At 34.5% G+C, this 17,271-nt stretch overlaps 1 protein-coding gene across 7 annotated transcripts in view; it reads right to left on the minus strand.

The window, feature by feature from the left end:
- LOC121490761 (muscular LMNA interacting protein) overlaps window positions 1-17,271 on the minus strand; it is a 254,409-nt gene that overhangs the window by 111,644 nt on the left and 125,494 nt on the right. For 6 of the 7 annotated variants that reach the window (XM_041754765.1, XM_041754750.1, XM_041754757.1 and 3 more), the window contains one exon: window positions 5,142-6,704. The exons of the other annotated variant lie outside the window; for it this stretch is intronic. In XM_041754765.1, coding sequence (XP_041610699.1) covers window positions 5,142-6,704 — 1,563 coding nt within the window. The remainder of the gene's footprint in view (window positions 1-5,141; window positions 6,705-17,271) is intronic. 7 annotated transcript variants of the gene reach the window in all.

Here is a 17,271-nt window from a genome sequence, read left to right on the forward strand (position 1 = left end):
ATGACCTGCTAACACACCAGGAAATTTACTTATGGCAGTGGGAAGGTGGTAGTGGTAATTACTGATTATTTCTTTTTCTACCCAAGAATATAAACTTTCTGTGAGCAAGCATTTTTGCAAATTTATTTGCTGCAACATCCTGACTTTGAAACGTGCCTTGTACATAATAAACACCTGATGAATGTGTCTATTGAACGAATGATTTCCTTGAACCAGATCAACTATTTTAGCCCATTGAGGTACATTCCATATTACTAATTTCCCTAATTACACGTGGATCAGCAGAAATGGAGAGAATCACATAGAGATTGCCATCACCAATTTTTCAATGTGATGTATTTGGAAATGTTTTGATGCCTTCAAGGAATGAGAGTTTATAAATAAAAAACCAACTATAAATGTTCATGAAATATTAAAATGCTCCCAATTGACTCCCAAGCCATGCATCCAAATAGCTTTAAGGTCGGGGCAAGCACGCCACTGGAGCCCTCACAGTTAAAAAGAGCTTCAAACCATCTTCAGTTAATGGCAAATGTTTGAAGTTTTGAGGTAATAGCCTCCAATCTCTGTATGGAATACCATGGTAATTCCCTAGGAGAAAAATTTTAACTATTTTATAAATGAAGACCAAATATATTAGGAACTCAAATACAACTCCAGGAATTCGTTTTAATGATATTCAGGCTTTCCTATGGAACAGAAATATCTCAACAATGTAGATGTTAATCAGAGTAGACTGAGCATCATTGATGGAGATTCTCATTGTGTTTAGGGCCATGATTATACTGTAAAATAATACTTTAACACTATATCTGAAATTAAATTATATCAATTATATCATACTAATACAGATTCAAAACCTTAAGATTCTACCTATGAAAAAGAAATATCAAATATGCTTCATATCTGAATTTAGCTCAGTATACTCTAGCTGTTCCATTTTATTTCAATATCAAAGGACAGTAGGGCCCACACTTTGAACTAATACCCTTCATGCATTCATGTTTTAATTTGATGGCCATTTGTATTCTAGGACCTCTTTTCTTTTGGGATCTGGCACTGAGTGAAGCTGATCTAAATCTGAAGCTCTTGACTTCAAAGAGAGCACTATGCTTGGATTAGCACCACAGTGGAAGAAGCAAGACAAGAAACAACCCATAGACGCATATGAATTCTTTGATATCCCAAAGCTTTTGTCTATTTCCTCTTATGAATCTATGAAATAATCGGAGCAATTAAAACAAAACTAGTCAAACATCAAAGGAAACTAGGATAAAATTTATCTATTCCAGTATGCATTTTAATGAATTTTTATACTTAAGTTACAATTCCTGCAAATAATAGTTTGCAATAAAAAAAAATGTAGGTGGATTTTTACCTGGAAAGATAATAGCAAGAAGCTAGGAAAAAATAAATATAACTAAGAACAGCATGTCTCAGAAAGCAACTATTTTTGCAGAAGTGATAAATTCTGCCCATTATAAGAAACATTTTTTTCAAAAAGTAAGTAAAATAGATATAATTATTCTTCATATTTTCGTGTTCATCAAATTTATCATGCACTTCTATAAACAGAATTTTTAACTTGAAAATTTAAAAAATTAAACAAAAAATAAAGCAAATGCTGAAAAGTCTTCAATATTGGGAACAGTAAGTGAGCTGGGAGAGAACAGATCTTCAACACACTTGATTTTAGGACAAAAAAGACCTTGACTTGATCAAAAGCCCTCTGGGCTTACTATCTTCCAACTCTCCAAAAATAGGACAAAACATGAACAAAGCAGAGTGAACCACAAACAGAAACACTTTGAAAAAGCCTCTGGAGTAAAATCACTTTTCACAAAGATAATGAATAATTTAATTATATGGTACTATGGTTCAAGAAATAATTGTTAATAAATTCAGGAGACAGTAATGTTTATATCATCAGGTTGTTTTTAATATATAACAAATTAATTCCATAACCACACATATGTATTGAAAAGGTAATCACCAGGTCATTATAAATAAGATTCTTAAATTTAGAATTATAGAAAAATGTTAGATTTTCTCTATCCCATTTGCTTTGAAAGTTTAAAATACAAGGACTTAATAATCTCTAAAAATACATTTTTAAATGACCTAAAAATTATAGAAATTGATATTGAGTTATTGCTTCTGTGTTTTGGTATATAATATGGAAAAAATAATATTACTAACTTTATAAGATCATAAAAAGTATAACTGACAGTCTCTTTTAATTTTTAATTTGTATGTTTTATATAGTTCTTATATCACAGATGGCATGTTATCTGTTAAGATAATTATGACTACAATTATCACTATTTGATGATAAGACCAATCATCTTATGTCTCTATACATACTCCTCTGGGTTCATCTTCTGTATATTTGGTCAGGTTATTTACTGTTTCTGAAATGCTAGCTCCTTCCCTCTTCATTAACTAAATCCTAAACATTTCTAGCAGGCCTGACATTTATTGTTACTTCTCTCATTAGCCATACCCCATAATTATACTTCTATAATATTGAATTCAGTGAACAATTATGTATTATCTATATTACACTATGTTAATATTGCCTTATACTTGTTTTCAAGTTTTACCGTAAATTTAATAACCCCATATAGCTTTTCCACATTATGTATATATATTTTTTCTTCTGCTGAAAAATACTTTTTTTTAAAGACAAAGAATTATCACTTACTTTCCTTAAAACAGACATACACACAAACACATATCCCCCAAAAAGCTGGCATAGTGGTGGGCACTCAGCAGGTGTTTTCTACATGCTTGTTAAGTTGAATTGTATTGAAACATCATTAACAAGATTATGTGGGTTGTTTATCTCTCCTGTTTTAACTTCATCATTCAAACAGTGACAGAGTTGAACACAATTTCCATGGAATTTGGAAGCTCTCAAACTGTTATTTCAATGCATTGAACTAAAAGTCGCAATCCCTTCCCAATACAGGCACTTTCATAATCTTATTGTATTTATACAACAATAATACAGAAACTTTCATAATTTTATTTTATTTATACAACAATAACTAAATTCTGGTTCTATAAGATCCACATCCTAATTACTTGAGAATAGGTGGGAAGCTGGTATGCTCTAGAGCAGAGTGAACCAGGAAAAGTGAACTCTATGGATCACACCTTCAAATATTTCCCTTCTCATATTAAAATAAATGGCAGTCTCTCAAGTGTTGGGGTTTTTAAGTGTTTTCATTTGAAATATAGTTGACACACAATGTTACATTAGTTTCAGGTGTACAACATGGTGCTTCAAATCTCTATCTGCTATGCTATGCCTACCACAAGTATAGCTACCATCTGTCACCAAAAGACACTATTATAATACTTGACTATATACCTTATGATGTACCTTTTATTGTCATTATTTAATCATTCCATAATTGGAAACCTATGTCTCCCACTCCCCTTCATCCATTTTTCCCATCCTCCTCCTCTCTTCCCTCTGGCAACCATCAATTTGTCCTCTGTATTTACAGGTCTGATTCTGCTTCTGGTTTCTCTTATAATTTCTTTTGCTTTTTAGATTCTACACATTAGTGAAACCATATGGTAATATGCCTTTCTCAGTCTGGCTTATTTCACTTAGCATAGTATAAATCTATCCATGTTGTTGCAAATGGCAAGATCTCATCCTTTGTGTGGCTACATAATATTCCTCTGTGTGTGTGTGTGTGTGTGTATGTGGTATTACATCTTCTTTATACATTAATCTGTTGATAGACACTTAGGTTGCTTTCATATCTTTGTTACCATAAATAATGCTGCAATAAACATAGGGTGCATATATCTTTCCAAAGTAGCTTTTTCCCTCCATTGGGTAAATATCTAGTAGTTGAATTATTGAATTATATGGTATTTCTATTTTTAATTTTTTGAGGAACCTCCATACTACTTTCAACAGTGGTTGTGATAATTTATATTCCCACCAACAGTGCATGGTACCATAATGTTTCACCTACATGTGGAATCTCAAAACAAAGCAAAAAAAAAAAAAAAAAAGATTCTTAAATACAGAGAAGAAACTAGTGGTTGTCAGAGGAGAGGTGAAGTACAAACTTCTAGTTATAAAATATGTAAGCCACAGACATGAAAATACAGTATAGAAAATAATGCTGCTGTGGGGCTGTTCTCTTGGATCTCTTTATTTTAATAATATTGTATGGTAACTATACTTATCACAGTGACCACTGAGCAATGTAGAAAATTGTTAAATCAATTTGTTGTACAGCTGAAGCTAATGTAACATTGTATGTTGATTATACTTCAGTAATAAAAAGAAAAAATAAAATAAATAAAAATGATCAATCAATCAATCCCAGTGTTACACTCTTGCTGAATTGGCTGCTTCAGAGCACTTAGAAGCCAGTATTTCTCCTCTCTTAATTCAATTTCCTCATACTCAGCCTACTCATCCTTTCTGTTTTTTCATAATTCCTAAGTATTTAGTGTTCAAAATAAATCAAATATAATATTCGTATATTAAAAAAATTATATTCCCTTTTATCCTCTATGTATATAGCTAAATCCATATTGGTATGGATTTGAGGAACATGAGGAACAACAAAGAAATCAACCTGATAAAAAGGGAAAATTTATAATAAATGAAATAGAAAGGAAATAGAAGGTTTTCAATTTGCCTTGGTAAGAATGTGGACCTAGATCTAGGGTCATATTCCAGTTTACACTGATCCTGTCTACTATTATATCAGTATAGAATATTTCTATGGACAATTGGATCCATGTAATTAAACAATCAGAAATGTATCATATTCTCAAGTATGAACTAGCTACCTTAAATCCCATCTTTGCAATCAATAACTCATATTATACCTAAAAAAGATATGCCCATGGAGACATGGATATAAGAAGATACCATAATAGGAGGAATTGAAATATCAGAGTTTTACCAAAACATGCACATTTTAAAATAGATTATAATTCACCTCCACATTTATATATACCAAATCCTAGCCCCAATTATACTTTCTACAGCTCCAGTAGGAAGAGCATGAATATCATAATTACCTTTCCCCTGGAAAAAAAGATTCTCCCGCATTTCAAAATAAGCATGCACCATGCAACGTGCAAAAAAAAAAAAATACCTTGGGTTTCTTATTTTCAGGGCCTGTTGACATGGGCAATGCACAAGGTGAAATCAGCTCCTTGGTTCTTGTTAGAGAGATGGGAGGTGATGGGGTTGAAACAGATGACCTGTGGTTTGATATGGAGCTTTCAGATTTTCCAAGTCTTGAAGGTAAGGTACCACTGCTACAATTTGGGTACAGTGTTGAGGGACTGAGTTGGAGCGGCTGAACGGGCAGATTAGCATGAGGGAGAGGGGAAGACCCCAATTTGGAAAGAGAAGCAGAGCTAGCACTGGAGACAGGGGGTGAAGGAGCAGTTAAAGGATTCTGCCCCTGGCCAGCTAGCTGTGAGGCTGTTCTCTTGGATCTGTTTATCAGGTTTGAAAGAGCTGGAGAAGGATAGAAACATTTCTCTGGAGAGGAGAGCATGGCCCTTTGGTTAGTGGGAGGAGATAGAGAAGATAATGCAGAGGAGGCTGATGTAGAATGTATGTGAATATTCCTGGGCTTTTCTGGACCCCTGAGGTCAGCATCCTGTTTGCCCTTCAAAGAAAGAGAGGGAACAGTTGGAGGAACAGGAGGAAGACCCATAGAACTTGATGTATCAGTCTGTAGCAGAGAGAGTGTTGGGTTACTTTTTAAAGAAGTGGGTGATGTTTTCTCTACATTCAAAGAAGCAAGACTACTACTGTCATGTTTTGTGGGAGAAAGGGAACATGCCTGAGAAACGGGAGCAGATTTGGCCAAAAGGGGTAAGTGAAAGGATTGCTGGCTAAGTTCAGAAGCCTGTTGCTCTGGAGACTCTGCTCTCAGGGAGCAGCTAGAGAGAGATTTCTTAGGTGTGGGTGAGGTTTGTTTTACTTTTTGATCCAGTGTGAGTGTGGAGGAAGCCAAGGAGTTGAGAGAGAAAGTGGGACAGGACGCAGGAGAAAACGGTCTTTGGTGAGAAGGGTTTGACTTGAGGATGGCCGTGAGCAGGGAAAGCCGGGAGGGCACTGGGGATTTCACCCCTGACTTCGAGAGATTTCCACTAGATGACACTCGGCTACAGATGGTGGAAGAAGAGCCATGGAAAGAGGTGGTAAATGGTTTGGGACTTGGAGAGAGTGAATGTGTGACAATACGGACTGGTATGTATGAGCCCGAATTAGACTTCAGAGAAGCACTGGAGGATGGTGAAGCAGAAGTGGTTCTCGGGCTTTCTCTGGGGCTAAGGACATGCGAGGTGAAAGCTGATGTCTTCTTCAGAACTTCAGATGCCCGTCCATGTTTCTGATCTGCTGCTCTTGGACTGGATAAATTAGAACCTGATAACTGAGTGGAATGAGGAAACTGTGACGTCGAGGAGGTGCCCTTCGATGCAATAAAGGGTGAGGAGTGAGCAGAAGTTTGGAAATACGTAGTTGTTTCTTCCACCAAGGCCCCACTGACATCCAGCCTCCTAGTGTGGAACTCCTCTAGCACAGAGGCTCCGTCGAGGTTAACTGGGTCAGGTGGCGTTTTCTGATTAGTTGGAGAAACAAAGGAGAAAGCAGGTGGTTTACAGGTAAGATGCTCAGAGGTAGTGGGAGAAGAAGTTAACTAGAGGAAAAAGAAATAGACAGATTGTAATAGGACATTATTTGTGAAACTATCAAAATATTCTTGTTGTTTGTGTGTTTATGCAAACAGTCCTTCTATTAGTTTATACAAAACAGGTACCTAAGCCTCCATAAAAATGGAGGAAATTCTGTTGCACTAATGAGGCATTGCTTTAAATTTGAAATGAAATATAAAAAACTGTGAAGTCTTATATTTTATGCCTCATTTATTCCCTGGAAGAACATCGATATAGAATTGCATATCCATGTTTCCATTTGGAAAGTAATTCACTGACAACATCTAAAGCAGTTATTTTAATTTGGAATTGTGTGACTTGAAAAGATTTAAATTACCAATATAAGTTTCAAAATTCACATTGGAAAATGAAATAGATTTTCTTCCATTGTAAAAATATAATAGTATAATAATATAATAGCTACAATAATATGACTATAATCCTTAAAAAATCTAACACACTTCAAGTATTTAAAATTCTAAAAATTTAAAGTACTCCTACATATTATGCAACTACAAAAAATGACCAGAATTCAAAAGATGCAGCACCCAACACCAACATGATTGACATCAACAATGAGAAATTAAGAGAGTTAGTTTGAAATACAGAGCAAATTTTAACTTATGAAAAAATGTTCCCCAGTTATTTGCCGGAATGAACGATTTGGATTATGCTGGGAAAGGTAGGTATGCTTTCATAAAAAAAAAAAAAAGACAGAGTGCTTTACAAATGTAGTCTGCCTGAAACAATGCAACCCACCAATCTCTAAACAAATTGGAAGAAAGAAAGAAAGAAAGAAAGAAAGAAAGAAAGAAGAAAGAAAGAAAAGATATCTGGTTGTATGTATTCTTGTGCTACTTTAAAAATCATCCAATACTTTAAGACAAATACTAAAATTAAAAATGATTCAAAAAACAAATCTTTAAACACAGGTCTCCCTGTAAAAGTATTGATTCGATTCTATTGACTCATAAGACAATTTAGGGAGTATCAGTTACTCAAATATTAATATTTATTAAGTGATATTATGTTACTATCTTAATAGTGATAAGGCCTTACATAGTAGGAAAAAGTGTGACTAACAAACTTAGCAAAAGCTTGGTTTACAAACTCAGTAAATGATATTTCTTGATTTTGCTTTGTAAGATGGTGCCCATCAGACTTATTGCAAAGATTTTTCAATAAATAAATAAACAAATAAATAAATAAATAAATAAATAAGATTTTCATAGATTTTTGAGTTCTGAAAACATCTAAAACTGATAAATGCAAACAATTCACCCTAAGCTTCTAAGTTTCAAGTAAACAAACCAAAATAGTTTTCTTTTTATGTGTAAATGAATATATATATTTGCAACACAGAATTCTTGCTACACAATTAATATTTGAATACACTGGCATTACCCAGAATATCCAAAAATCATGCATTATTGAAAATCAAGCAGAATTCAATCATCTGGGAAAGAAAGCTTAACAATTCCCTCACATAAGTTTTACTTAGAAACAATTCTGCTTAGCCAGTGTTCATGTAACTGACTCATGTAATTAGACATGAATGAAAGGTCATTGTTTCCAATGACTGGTCTTGTCTCACAAAAGGAATGAAGCAATTTCAAGGCTGTGTAGGATGTCTTTGCATATTACATTGTAGCTTTTGGTGAAGAATTTTGTAAATTAATGATAATAGCAACAAAAATTCCATTACCTCTTCAGTCATATTTCCAGATAACTTCATTTAACACAATAAATTAATTCATTCAGATTATCCATGAAATTATCATGTTAAAATCAAAGGGCTAAATTTTGATAGTCTCACTCAGAGGAAAAAAGTGTGCCCTCCAACTTTTCAAGACTATGGCTTCTAATTACCAAACATTCTACTGCACTGAATCATATTTTATCTAATATAAGTATATCAATTTATTGTACTTTTGAATTGTTAATTATTGAAAAACTTCTAAAAGAAAGACTGAAAAGTTTAATAAAGTTTATTATGTTTGTATTAACCTACATATATTTCTATTATATTTTCCTATTCCATATATTAACATGTATTTGCAATGTATTTGTTTCCAATTTGCAAATACATCTGTTTGCTATCCTAATTTACACTAATAACAAAATGTGGCACCATACTTTCAAAAAATTCCCAGGAGCAAAGAATGCTTTTTTTGCATTTGAAAAAGATTCATTTTCAGGATGCCTGAGTGGCTCAGTGATTAGGTATCTATCTGCCCTCAGCTCAGGGGGTGATCCTGGGGTCCTGGGATCGAGTCCCACATTGGGCTCCCTGCATGGAGCCTGCTTCTGCCTTTGCCTATGTCTCTGCCTCTCTGTGTGTGTGTCTCTCATGAATAAATAAATAAAATATTTTTTAAAAAGATTCATTTTCCTAACTTCCCTCAATAGGTTAAAAAAAAGTTGAAATGAGGTACAGACATGAATAACTTTGTGCAGAAAAAAAGAATGGATACCTGTCAAATGCTCAGTTAGCTCAGAATAGATCCTTCATGCACCTCTACACTATAAATCCCTTACCAGTGATAATAAACTACTTCCTTCATGCACCTCTACGCTATAAATCCCTTATCAGTGATAATAAACTACTCTATTGCAATCTACTTCCCCTTCATCTTCTTCCATTAATAACCTCTTGTTCTGTTCTCTAGGTTTGTTAATGATGTTCTAATTCCTATTCCTCAAGGTCATTCTCTGTTCCTCCGTCATTTATTTCTAACATGATCTTTGTTGACTTCTTTGCTTTCAATACCTCTTTAGAGCTACTCCTGGCTGTGTTCTCCAATCCTCAGTCTTTTTCTGATTCCTTGAGTCCCCTTACCATACACCTCCTCCAAAGCTATTTTCAAAACTCTCTTCTCCTAGAAAGACTATCCTGAACTCTGGAATACATTCATAATAATCTCAGTAAGAGAGGATGCTTGCAGTGTTCTGCTGTCATCAAGTAGACAATCTCAATACTAAATCCACACTTAGGTCCTAGAGAATAGAAGCCATCAATTATTCTAACAACCAATCTCTGTTATGGAGATGCCTTGTAATTTAATCAACCTAAAATTAACTGTTCTTGTGTATATTCAATTTTTCCTAATTAGTATTAGATTCTAAGGCACCTGAATAAAAGCCAAAGTGATTGACCTGCTATCTGAAGAGTTACCAAGATTAGGACAGCACAAGATATTGATCCATATAGTTGAGCTCTTCCTCCTGAATCTGTACAGCCATGCAAAGCAGAAACTCTAGATTCCTTTTTGTCTTCGAATGCAATCATTATATTATGACATTTTGGCCTCCTAAACTTACCTATTTATGGGTCTTCTCACTGATGAACACTTGCAATGTCCCTAGACAGATATATTCTCAGCCTTCCAAAGATGAACAATTTAAATAATGTTTCTGGTATTCTTACCTCTACTTGCACCCCATCTAACCTATCAATTGAGTGACTTTTAAAAATCTAATCAAAATACAGCTATGCTTAAGATGTCATCAACACTTGCTCCATGTATAATGTGAACTAAAGATCTTTCATTCATGACAGAGCCCCTCTGTGGGGCTTTGTTTACTCTCAACCTTCTTGTCAGTATTGTCAACATTCTAGCAATCTTGATCTTTTTCCAATCCACTTGACAAATCTTCATTCTTAAATCAACCTCACCAACTGCCATTATGCTCTGAGACCCAGTCTACTAAAAGCTGATTAAAAAAAAAAGTAGTAACAGGACTTCCTGGAAAGATGGTGGAGTAGGAGGCTCCTAGGCTCACTTCATTCGATGGATACATCTAGATAATACCCACAAATGTGTAAATAACCCAGAAAAAGACCCAAAGATGAGCAGAACAGACTCTTCATAGCTAAATGTGTAGAAGTGGTCACACCAAAAAGGGTAGAAAGGGTGGAGACACAAGGAACTAAAATGACCCAAGGAACTGTCCTTAGGAGGGAGGGACACCCCAGGTGCTAAAAGAGGAGAGGAGCAGACCCCATACCAGGTGTCCCAGGCCTAGAGGACTTGCACTGGGAAGACAAATTCCCATAACATCTGGCTTTGAAAATCAGAGGAATCTAACTTCAGGAGTTCTTATAATCAGTGGAGCTTAACACCTAGAACATTAAAAATCAGCAGGCTCAGCTCTGGAAGAGTTGGAGAGCAATAGGAAACTGAGTTCCCACCCTTTAGAGACAGCATAACAAATCACCCTACTGAGACACAGAATAAAACCAGGATTTTGAAAAATGCCTGAGGTATATGGGAGAGAGATTTATTTATTAATCTCAGAGAGTGTGCTGGAGGGGAAGGGATCTTTAGGTGATATCTCCAAGAACAAAAGAGCTGGTGGATACGATACCCCTCACCCTCACCCTGAGTCTCCATATATGGACATCTGTGGAACCATCATAGCACCAACACTATCCACCTAGCTTCCTAACAGCATGCCCTACCCTCAGGCTCTTCTGCAGGCTCACCCCATCCAACATGCCCTTGGCAGGAGTCCATCCAAAGCCAGAGCACAAGTGTTACAGTATGCAAGCAGCCCTGAAATGGGCCAGCACCACTTCAAACTGTCTTCTGCCCCAGGGAGAGGAGAAGAAAAATCATACAGACCAGTTAAACTGTGGCTACAGCAGTGGGCTGGGAGCAGATATCTTTTCTGACTGCAGGCCTCACCCACCAACAAAACCTTCCCAGGGGACAACACAAGGATAGCACTCTACTGTTCAGTGGCACTATAGCTCTGACATATGCCTAGTCTGACTCAAATCAAGCTCAAAGCAGCCCCAGACTGACCCAGCAACAACACAACACAACACAGAGAGACAAAACAAGGAGACAGAGGAATATATCCCAAATGAAAGAATAGGACAAAATCACAGCAAGAGAGCTAAACAAAACAGAGAAAATAAAATGCCTGACAGAGAATTTAAAATAATGGTCATGAAAATATTCACTGAACTTGAAGAGAGTGGAAGATCTCAGTGAGACCCTCAACAAAGATTACAGAAAACATAAACAATAACCAATCAGAGATGAAGAACTCAATATTGCAATTAAAAATACACTAGAGGGAATAAAGAGTAGACAAGAAGAAGCAGAAGAGTAGATCAGCAACCTGGAGGAAAGAGTAATGGAAAGCAATCAAGCTGAACAAAAGACAAAAATAATAATAAATGAAAATAGATTAAGGGAACTCAGCAATACCATCAAGCATAATTACATTCACATTATAGGGATCCCAGAAGGAGAAGGGAGGGAAAAGGGGAAGAAAATTAACTTGAAGAAATAATAGCTTAAAACTTTTTGAATCTGGGGAAGGAAACAAAAATCCAGATCCAGGAGACACAGAGAACCCACCAAAAAGTCAACCCAAGGAGATCTAAACCAAGACATATAGTAATTAAAATGGCAAAAAGTACTGATAAAGAGAGAAATTTAAAAGGAGCAAGAGAAAACAGCTAAATATGAAGGAAACCCCTAAGACTATCAGCTGATTTTTCAGCAGAAACCTTTCAAGCCAGAAGACAGTAGCATGATATATTCCAAGTACTGACTGAAAGAAAGAAAAAAAAAAAAAACTACAATCAAGAATACCCAATCCAGCAAGGCTATCATTCAGAATAGATAGAAAAAAAGTTTCCCGGACAAACAAAAGTTAAGGAATTCATCATGACTAAACCAGATTTAGAAGAAATGATTGAGAGGACTCTGGGTGGAAAGAAAAGACTATAAACAGGAGTAAGAAAAGTTGGGAGCACAAAAGCAGTAAAATGAAATTTATTTATAAAAACCAGTCAAGGGATTCACAGAATAAAAGAATGTAAAGTATGATGCCATATACCTAAAATGGGAAAGGGGAGATGAGGAGCAAATATTTAGTGCTTTTAGAATGGGTGCAAACTTAAGCTACTGTCTAATTAATATAGACTGCTTATGTATAAAATGTTATATAGAATCCTAATGGAAACCACAAATCAAAAACTGGTAATAGATATGCAAAAAATCGATAGAGAGGAATCCATGTATATCACTAAAGAAAACCAACAAACAACGAGAGAAGAGAGCCAGGGAAGAAAGGAACAGAGAAGAAATACAAACAAACAAACAAAAAAAACCAAAACCATAAAATAAGTAACAAATAGCAATGAGTACACATCTATCAATAATTATTTTGAATGTAAATGGACTTAACACTCTAACCAAAAGACATATGATGGAATGGGTTAAAAAGCAAGACCCATCAATCTGCTTCCTACAAGAGACTCATTTCATACCTAAAGATATATGGAGATTGAAAGCAAAGAGATGGAAAAGTATTTATCATGCAAATGGAAATGAAGAAAGCTGGAGTAGCAATATTTATATTAGACAAAATAAACATTAAAACAAAGGCTGTAACAAGATTAAAAGAAGGACACTATATAGCCATAAAAGGAACAAAGAAGACACAATTGTAAATATTTATGCATCCAACATGGGAGTACCCAAATACATAAAGCAGCTAATTGCAAACATAAAGGAAATAAATAGTAGTAGTACAGTAATAGTAGGGGACTTTGACATCCCATGTTCATCAATGAACAGATCATTCAAACAGAAAAACAAAAAACAGTGGCTTCATATGATACATTGGACCAGATGGATCTAACAGATAAATTCAAAACACTCCATTCTAAAACAGTGCACATGGAACATAATCCAGAGCAGATTGTTAATGGCACGAAACCAGTCCCCCCAAATTGAAAAAGATCTAAGACATATCATGCATCTTTTCTGACCATAGCACTATGATATGAGAAATCAACCAAAAGAAAAAGTCTGGAAAGACGATAAATACATGGAGATTAAATAACCTGTTACTAAATAATGAAAGGGTCAACCGAGAAATCAAAGAGAAAATTAAAAAAAAATAATGGAAAAAACTGAAAATGAGACTGCAATTATTCAAAATAGGTGGGCTGCAGCAAAAGCTGTTCTAAGAGGGAAGCTTATAGCAATATAAGTTGACCTCAAAAAGCAAGAAAAATCTCAAATAAACAACCTAACCTTACACATAAAAGAGTTAGAAAAATAAGAACAAAACCTAAAAGCAGTAGAAGGAAAGAGATAATAAAGATTAGAGCAGAAATCAATGAAATAGAAACTAATAAATGAAATAGAATAGATCAATGAAATCAAGAGTGGTTCTTTTAAAATATAAACAAAATTGATAAGCCTTTAGCTGGACACATAAAAAAAGTGAGAGCACAAAATCACAAGTGAAAGAGAAGAAATAACAAACACCACAGAAACACAAACAATTTTTAAAAATAGTATGAGAAATTATCTGCCAACAAATTGGACAACCTGCAAGGAATGGATAAAATTCTTAGAAGTGTATAAAATCCCAAAACAAAATTAGGAAGAAATAGAAAGTTTGAACAGACCAATTACTGGCAATGAAATTGAATCAGTAACTTAAAAATTCCCACAACCAAAACTGTAGGATCAGATGGCTTCACAGGTGAATTTTACCAAACTTTAGAATAGGTAATACCTATTCTTCTCAGGACATCTGGCTGACTCAGTCCTAGAGTGTGTGACTCTTGATCTCAGGGATGTCAGTTCATGTCCATGTTGGACATGGAGCTTACTTAAAAAAAAATTCTATTTTTCTCAAACTAGTAAAAGAAAAAACAAAAAAAAACCCCACAAATATATATATATTTCAATATATATTTGTTTTTACATACAAAAACAACCATAAAGTAAGTATATATTTATAATATATATTATATATATACATATATATAAGTATATATATTTCCATATATATATAGAAAGAAAGCTTCCAAATTCAGATAAAGACACTGATAGAAAAGAGAACTATAGGCCAATATCTCTGATGAACATGGATATAAGAATCCTCAACAAAATATTAGCAAGCAAAATTCACCAATACATTTTAATAAATCATTCACTATTATCAAGTGGAATTTATTCCTGAGATGCAAGAGTGACTCAATATTCACAAGTCAATCAACATGATATATCACATCAACAAGGAAAGGATAAAAACTGTATTATCATTTCAATAGACGCAGAAAAGCATCTGACAAAGTACATCTCCATCCATTCATGATTAAAATTCCCAACAAAGTAGGTTTAGAGAGAATATACCTCAACATCAGAAAGGCCATATATGAAAAACCCACAGTCAACATCATATGTGATGGTGAAACTGATAACTTTTCCCCTAATATCAGGAACAAGAAAAAGATGTCCACTGATAGTACTTTTAATTAACATAGTACTAGAAGTCCTAGCAATCAGACAACAAAAAGAAAGAAAAAGGCATCCAAATTGGTAAGGAAGAAGTAAAACTTTCACTACATGCAGATCACATGTTACTCCATATAGAAAACCCTAACAACTCCAGCAAAAAAAAAAAAAAAAAACTACTAAACCTAATAAATGAATTCAGCAAGGTTGCAGGATACAAAGTCAATATACATAAATAAGTTGCATTTCTATACAATAATAATGAAGAAGTGGAAAGAGAAATCAAGAAAACAGCTTCATTTAAAATTGTAATAAAAAATAACAAAATATCTAGAAATAAACTTAATCAAAGAGGTGAAAATATTTCATGTTAAAAACTGTAAAAAACTGATGCAAGAAATTGAGACTACCCAAAGAAATGGAAAGACATTCTATGCTTATGAATTGGAAGAAGAAATATTGTTAAAATGTCTGTATAACCCAAAGAAATCTATAGACTTAGTGCGATCTTTATCAAAATATCAAGGGCATTTTTCACAGAACTAGAGAGAATAATCTTCAAATTTTTGTGGAACCACAAAAGACGCTGAACAGCCAAAGCAATATTGGAAAAGAAAAGAAAACTGTAAGTATCAGATGTCAAGATATATTACAAAGCTATAGTAATAAAAAATAGTGTGGTGCTAGCACACACACACACACACACACACACACACAAAATGGACACATGGATCAATGGAACAGGATTAGAGAGCCCAGAAATAAACTCATGATTATATGGTCAATTACTCTTCAACAAAGGAGGCAAGGATATGCAATAGGAGAAAGACAATCTTTTCAATAAACAGTGTCTGTGAAACAGGACAGCTACAAGCAAAAAGAAGGAAACTGGACATTTTCTCATACCTACAAAAAGTAACTCAAAGTGTATTACTGATCTAAATGTGAGACCTGAAACCATAAAATTCCTATGAGAGAGCAGGCAATCATTTCTCTGATACTAGTCATAGCAACTTTTTTCTAGAAATATCTCCTGAATCAAGGGAAACAAACGCAAAAATGAACTATTGGGTCAACATCAAAATAAAAAACTTCTATACAGCAAAAGAAATGATCAACAAAACTGAAAGACAACTTGTGGGATAGGAGAAGATACTTGAAATTGACATATCTGATAGGGGGTTAAGATCCAAAATATATAAAGAACTTGTACAACTCAACACCAAAATAATAATAATAATAATAATAATAATAATAATAATACAATTAAAAATGGGCAGAAGACATACACAGACATTTCTTTGAAGAAGACATCCAGATGGCCAACAGCCACATGAAAAAATACTCAACATCACTCATTATCAGAGGAGTGCAAATCAAAACCATGAGATAGTACCTTGTACCTATCAGAATGGCTACAATCAAAATCACAAGAAACAAATGCTGGAGAGGATGTGGAGAAAAGGGAACCCTTGTGCAGTGCTGGTGGGAATGCAAAGTGGTACAGTCACTGTGGAAAACAGTATGGAGGTTCCTCAAAAAAATTAAAAATAAATTGTCATATGATCTTGTAATTTCGTTAGTGGGTATTTACCCAGAGAAAATGAAGACACTAAATGGAAAAGATAAGTACACTCCTATGTTTATTGCAGCATTATTTATAATAGCTGAATTATGGAAGCAGCCCAAATGTCCACTGATAGATGGATAAAGAGGTAATACATAGATACATATGCACACACACACAAAATAGCACTCAGCCATAAAAAGAATGAAATCTTGCCATGTGCAACAATATGGATGGATCTAGAGGGTATAATGATTACCAGAGGGGAGGTAGGTGAGGAGATGGGTGAAATAGGTGAAGGGGATTAGAGTATACTTATCATATGAGCTCTGAGTAATGTATAGAATTATAAAATTACTATATTGATCACCCAAAAATTAATATAACACTGCACATTAATTATACTGAAATTTTAAAAAGAATGGGAATGGAGAGAAAAAGAAACAAAAAATAATACAGTCCTCTTGATTAGCTAGTATAATCCAAAAGGTATAGTCCTTTTGACACTGGGAACGTGTCCTGTATATAGGCACTAGGTGAGAGTGGATCTGAAATTATTGTACTTGTGGGTGCAGAGAAACAGTGGCCATCTTTCTCTAACTCACATGTGGTCTGGGAAGGCACTATAGATTGATGTCATCATAAAGTTAATGTCTCAGCTGGGCTCATACCTCTCAGCTTTTTGCTGGTTGGTTTTTGTTGTTTTTT

This window comes from Vulpes lagopus, chromosome 1 (assembly GCF_018345385.1).
Source record: "Vulpes lagopus strain Blue_001 chromosome 1, ASM1834538v1, whole genome shotgun sequence".
NCBI lineage: Eukaryota > Metazoa > Chordata > Mammalia > Carnivora > Canidae > Vulpes > Vulpes lagopus.